This window comes from Telmatherina bonti (genome assembly GCF_933228915.1).
Source record: "Telmatherina bonti genome assembly, chromosome: 8".
Lineage (NCBI taxonomy): Eukaryota > Metazoa > Chordata > Actinopteri > Atheriniformes > Telmatherinidae > Telmatherina > Telmatherina bonti.
This window is the reverse complement of record NC_136626.1, coordinates 25,777,666-25,784,606: the sequence shown is the minus strand read 5'-3', so window position 1 is coordinate 25,784,606 and position 6,941 is coordinate 25,777,666. Positions and strand designations below refer to the sequence as shown.

At 34.8% G+C, this 6,941-nt stretch overlaps 2 protein-coding genes across 2 annotated transcripts in view; both read left to right on the top strand.

Moving 5' to 3' along the window:
• mutyh (mutY DNA glycosylase) overlaps positions 1-808 on the top strand; it is an 8,106-nt gene extending 7,298 nt beyond the window's left edge. The window contains exon 15 of the mRNA XM_079245207.1: positions 453-808. Coding sequence (XP_079101333.1) covers positions 453-599 — 147 coding nt within the window. The 3' untranslated portion in view covers positions 600-808. The remainder of the gene's footprint in view (positions 1-452) is intronic.
• Positions 809-1,451: 643 nt separating this feature from the next.
• elovl8b (ELOVL fatty acid elongase 8b) lies at positions 1,452-6,704 on the top strand (the record flags this gene model as incomplete). The annotated part of the gene is made up of 7 exons (XM_079244608.1): positions 1,452-1,509; positions 1,999-2,186; positions 5,599-5,679; positions 5,794-5,850; positions 5,936-6,050; positions 6,324-6,451; positions 6,540-6,704. The coding sequence occupies 7 exons, from the start codon at positions 1,452-1,454 to the stop codon at positions 6,702-6,704; spliced, it is 792 nt and encodes a 263-aa protein (XP_079100734.1).
• Positions 6,705-6,941: the final 237 nt, after the last annotated feature.

Below are 6,941 nucleotides of genomic sequence, written 5' to 3'. Positions count from 1 at the left end.
GTTAAAAAGAAATTGTGCTTATGTAATATGTTGAGAAACACTGATAGCAAAGCATGAGCTAGGGAACTATTTCTTAAGGTGAGAGGTCCTTGTTGCTGTTTTACAGCTGCAACTTGAATAAACTGCTGTGTATGAAACGTGCCTGGGTTTGGTGTTTTACAGTTTAAATAAGATGGAGTAAATCTGGGAACTAAGTGGCAATTGCTTGCTGCTTAGTCAGAATTTGAAAGTTACATTAAATGACTAAACCTGACAACTAATATTTTGTATATTAAATATGCAGCTTTTGGGTACCAAAATGTGTACCAAAATACCAAAATGTCTAGAAGTAGCTATATGTATATTTTAAAAATGTCAAATGTGTAGGAATAGTGGAATAGGTAGATATGTTTTATAATTCTGTCAAACTGTGTATTACATGTGTAATTTATTTATGCGCTTGTCTCATTCAGGATGTGAAAAAGCGAAGCCACCCAGGAGCGAAGAGTGAAAAGAAATTACAGACTTCAAGAAAGGCCAGAATGGCTGCAGCTAACGGTGGAGGCAAACAGCTCTCCCTCAGCTCTTTCTTCAAAACAATGAAAGAAGAATGTGGTTAATATCCATTTAGTCCTGTATGGTGCTTTTGCTGTGTCTGAACTTGACTGTGTCATAATTTCACTTCTGTGATCCAGTTTCCAATGTTATTGGAGTACTTTAATGCATTTTTTAAAAAAAAAAATAGGTAGACTTGTATGACATCAGCTGTATAAAAATACATATTTTTGCAAAAGAGTTCTTGTATTATCTTTTTTAAAACACCTTTATTTTCGGGTGATTCGGGTGATATTGTATCATGTAACACTGCTGTTTAATTTTTATGCCAATTAACCAAGCAAAATACAGTACAAAATGTCAGAATTTGTGTTTTTTCTGTAATTAAATTGTAATATTTTGGGGGAAAAAATGGTGTTTTGAGTAGTTGGTGGCATGTCAAGGCCAGTTTTTCAATTTTTTTCAAAGATTCAAAGATTTTCAAAAGTAACATTGACTTAAGTTTTCTTTTGCACATATTTATTCTAAAATGACAAGTTTCTACAACATGTAAACCAATAATAAATTCAGTAACAGCGCCCCCTGGTGGAAAATAGAAAGTACGGAAAACACAGGAAGTGAACCAACCCCAGTACTTTTCTGGCTTGTAAGTCAAAAGAAAGCCGGCGAGAGTTGTCCTTTCACCGAGGTGTTGCAGCTGCAGTTCACGTCCATATTTGGCTTTAGGACTTTCAGGCTGAACTTTGAATGCAATTATTTGACTGTCAGGGTTAGAAAGTGTCCAAAGGTTTCCAGCGCTGCGACTGAAGCTGTCTGCAGGAATACGGTTTGCACGGTGAGAAACAGAAAGCAGACTACTTCAAAAATAAGTACTTTAAAAAATGTATTTCATCTCTGGTTTTCCCTGTTGTTTTCAGATGGCTTCTGTATGGCAGAGTGTCCTCTCTGTACACCAGAGAATAGTGGAAAATGGAGGTATGATGGGTGTTTTTCCTGACATATCCGCTTTTTTTTCTCTTTGCATTCATTCCAGCTGTGGAGGGTGACCAGTATTCTGGACCATCTTGTGTGAGAGTTTGGAGTTGCAGATGTGCTCTCCTGCTTGACCTCACAATCACTGCTTTGTGTCTTTCCACGTGTTTTGGCACCATGACACATTCCTTTCAAATGATATTATCTTGGCATATTTTGTAGTTGACATGTAGGACTGGAGGTATATGGAAGAGCTGGATTTTCTTGCCCTTCAATTCTGTTTATAACCGTTTTTAGTGCATTTTCATGTCAACAATTATGAGAGGAGAACTGAATCAGAGCACGGTACACAAACAAAGAGAACATTACATTTTCTGATCACACTAAAAGAAAAATATGTGGTTAACATGAAGCAAGATTAAATCAGATTCTTTCATTGTTCACTAATGAAGCCAAGTGAGTCTGACAGAGAACCTTATTTTTATCCTTCAGACAAGAGGACAGACCCCTGGCTGCTGGTCTTCTCCCCCATCCCGGTGTCACTCATCTTCCTGGTTTACCTCTGCGTGGTCTGGGTCGGCCCTCGTCTGATGAAACACAGAGAACCTGTTGACCTCAAAGCAGTTCTCATAGTGTACAACTTTGCCATGGTTGGTTTGTCTGCATATATGTTCCATGAGGTGGGTTTTAAATGCCTTTAATTCTGTTTGAACAGGAACTAAGTCAGTCATTCACACAGCAATGGCCAAAAATATGACTTTAAACATATGAAAGTTAAACCCTTGATTTTATTTGAAAAATCTCCTGTTAATAATGATTTAAGTGGAACCATAGTTGGGTGACAACTTTTTTCCCCCCACAACTTATTCAAAGATACAAACATTTAATTATCTTTATAACTGCACAATTAATAAAAATGATGTGCGGAAATGAGGGATAAGATGGTTTGTTAGTATTTTAATCATTGTAATAAATTAAAACATATTAATCCCTCCTGAAAAAAACAAAACATACTGGTCGCATGTTAAGATATAAAAACTAATTCAAGCTTTCAAATTAAGTGCATTCCTGACATAAGGGTTTGAAATAAATTTAATGGTGTTAATGGTGTGGAAAAACTTATTAGAGATCACCTACTCGCTGATTCTACTAGTACTAGTAAATTCAACTTTACATTTTACCTTGCAAAATTTAAAATAAAACGTTAGTCCATGGACGATCCTCAAAAATGGGAATAAGAGCTATTTATGTTTTTGTTGAAGAAGTAGCTGAAAGTGCTAATTTTAATCTGTATAGACAGTTTAAAATGGATGTTTTTTTAAATATATCATTGTTATATATATATATATATATATATATATATATATATATATATATATATATAAATGTTAGGCCTGTGACGATATGCTTGTGTCTAGATCCGATTCTAATTTTTTGGGTGCTGGTTCGTTTTTAATTGCGATTTTCACGATTCATAGATATTGCTGATTTTTGTAGACTAAAAACAAATGTACAAAACTTTTTTTGTTTGTCATTTTTCTTAATTTCAATGAGGAAAAAACAACACAGTAGCCAGACTATCATTCTGCTTCTATAATGCCCAAGAAGACAAGTAAAAAGATCAATGAAAACAATAAAAATGACAACAAATTTATAATGGATTATTTATGTGGAAGCAAAAAATTCCAGTTTTCATTTTTACGATTTCATTTCCCACCCCTAACATATATACGTGTGTGTATGTGTATATAAATATATGTATATATATATATGTATGTATATATATATATATATATATATATATATATATATATATATATATATATATATATATATATATATACATAGAGATAGATACAGTACCAGTCAAAAGTTTGGACATACCTCCTCACTCAGTGGTTTTTCTTTATTTGTTTTATTTTCTTAATTGCAAAGTACAACTAAATACATCCACACAATGAAGGAACACATGTGGAATTATGTAGTAAACAAAAAAGTGATAAATAGCCCAGAATATGTTTTATATTATAGATTCTTCAAAGTAACCACCTTTTGCTTTGATGACAGCTTGTCACACTCATGACATTCTCTCAATCAGCTTCATAAGGCAGTCACCTGGAATGGCTTGTTAATAGTCTCAAATGAGTTCCTGGAGGTGTTGAGCACTCGTTAGAGGCTTTACCTTCACTCTTTAGTCCAGAACTTCCCGAATCATCTCAAGTGAGTTAAGGTCAAGCGATTGTGGAAGCCAGGTTGTCTTATGCAGCACTCCATCATTCTGTTTCTTGGTCAAACATCCCCTACACAGTCTGGAAAGCTGTGGTAGCCATGCTGGTTAAGTGTTCTTTGGATCTTGACTAATTAATCAACTGTTTCACTAGCAAAGACCCCCCCCCATACCATGCCACGTCTCCTCCTGCATGCTTCACCGTGGGAACCACACATCTAGGAACCATCTGCTCACCTTTACTGCATCTCACAAAAACATGGCGAGTGGAACTAAAAATCTCAAATTTGAATTCACTAGACCAGAGCACAGATTTCCACTGATCATTCCTGATGTTTCTTGGCCCAAATTAGTTTTTTTTTTCTTATTCTTTCTCAGAAGTGGCTTCTTTACAGCAGTTTGATCACGGAGGCCCAATTTAGGCAGTCTCTTCTGAACAGTTGATGTTGAAATGCATCACCATCTTGAATTCTGTGAAGCATTTAAGTAGGCTCTTATCTGAGGTGCTGTTCATTTGTGGTTTCTGAGACTGGTGACTCTGATGAACTTATCCTATGCAGCTGAAGTAACTCTTGGTCTTCCTGTCCTGAGGAGGTCCTCATGAGAGCCAGTTTCAACATTGTGTTTGATGGTCTTAGTAACTACACAAGAGAATACCTTCAAACTTCTTGAAATTTTCCTGATGGACTGACCAACATATCTTAAAGTAATGATGTACTGTCATCTCTCTTGACTTAGCTGAGTGGTTCGTGCCATAATATGGATTATAGCAGAGATCAAACAGAGTGAAACCAGTGTATAGACCTTTGTAGCAACCATACCTCTGCACAACACAGCCAATGACCTCAAACACATTAAGAAGGAAAAAAAATCCCAGAAATTAACTCTAAACAAGGTAACCCTGTTCATGACAAGCCATTCCAGGTGACTGCCTTATGAAATTGATTGAGAAAATGTCATGAGTGTGCCAAGGTGTCACCAAAGCAAAAGGTGGTTACTTTGAAGAATCTTAAATATAAAACATATTCTGGTTTATTTACATATTTACATATATTACATATATTTACTTTTTTTGTTTACTACATAATTCCACATGTGTTCCTTCATAGTGTGGATGTATTTAGTTGTACTCTGCAATTAACAAAATGAAAAAAATGAAGAAAAACCACTGAGTGAGGAGGTATGTCCAAACTTTTGACTGGTACTGTACACACACACACACACACACACACACATATATGTATATATATATATATATATATATATATATATATATATATATATATATATATATATGTATATATATATGTGTGTGTATATATATATATATATATATATATATATATATATGTATATATATATATATATGTATATGTATATATATATATATATATATATATATATATATATATATATATATATATATATATATATATATATAGATAGATAGATATCTATAGATAGATATCTATCTATCTATCTATCTATAGATAGATATATCTATAGATAGATAGATATATAGATATATATAGATATATAGATATATATAGATATATAGACATATATAGATATATAGACATATATAGATATATATACATATATAGATAGATATAGATATACATATATATAGAGATATAGATATATATACATATATAGAGATATAGATATATATACATATAGATATATATATATCTATATATATATAGATATAGATATATGTATATATATCTATATCTATAGATAGATATAGATATAGATATATATATATATCTATATATATATATATATATATATAATGTGTGTGTATTTGAGTGCATGTCTGTAGAGAGAGGAAAATATTAACCCCATCGTTTGTATGTTTTTAGTTCCTGGTCACATCATGGCTTTCTAACTACAGCCTCCTCTGTCAGCCTGTGGATTACAGCACCAGACCACTGGCTTTGAGGGTGAGAAAATCTCACTGGTCAGAAGTGTGTTCTCTCACAAGCTGCATTTAATACAAAACTAGCTGTATATTTAGACTGACAGCTTAAATCAGTAATTTTGTTTCCTGACTGCAGATGGCCAGAGTGTGCTGGTGGTTTTTCTTCTCCAAGGTCATAGAGCTCAGTGATACGGTATTTCCATCACATTCCACTTCTGTTTTCATTCATTAGCTGTAAGAATGCAGTTGTGATCACCATACCTGCTTCTCCCGATTAGCTTTTCTTCATCCTGAGGAAGAAGAACAATCAGCTGACTTTCCTTCATGTTTACCATCATGGCACCATGATCTTCAACTGGTGGGCGGGAGTCAAGTATGTGGCTGGAGGGCAGTGTAAGTCAGCTGTTGGAGGATGCAAACACTGGATTGATGCTGAGCTCCAATTAATCCCATGAAAATCCCAAAACCAACAGCAGAATGATCCCACCCAGCACTGTAGAGTAAAATTATCTCGCCTGCAACGTTAAAATTCTAATTTTTCATTGATGATTGAATATAAACCAATATTCAGGCAGTTCAAAGAACCTATTTTTCCTCTAGATTTTAATACTATTTTAACTTAAATGTTCTTGTTTCTCATTCTTCTGTCTGCCGCACATCCTGCAGCATTCTTCATCGGTCTGGTCAACACTTTTGTTCATATCGTGATGTACTCTTACTACGGCCTGGCAGCTATCGGCCCTCACATGCAGAAGTACCTGTGGTGGAAACGATACCTGACATCTCTGCAGCTGGTGAGATCTTGCACAAGGGGATGTTGATGTTGCGCATGTGCTCACAGAATGACTGAACTGATCTGAAATCTGTCGTCTGCCTCTGCAGGTGCAATTCCTGCTCTTCCTCTTGCACACGGGCTACAATCTGTTCACAGAGTGTGACTTCCCCGACTCTATGAATGTGGTGGTGTTTGGTTACTGCGTCACGCTCATCATCCTCTTCAGTAACTTTTATTTCCAGAGCTACCTCAACAAGAAGAAGCAGAAATGAGACCTCAAACCGAAGATTTTATGATGGATCGATCTTTGAAAGGGAGAAAGTTGTGTCCACTAGAGGGCAGAGTATGTCCACAGTTTCTGTGCTTTTCGAGGGTGCTTCAACCGTCATACTTGACAGTCAAAACCAAACACACGCAATGTGAACAATTTTGACACAAAACGTCAAATTTTTTTTTTTTTCAAAGCAGAGACTCTTTGGTCATTCAGTTATTTATTTCTTAAATTGAGA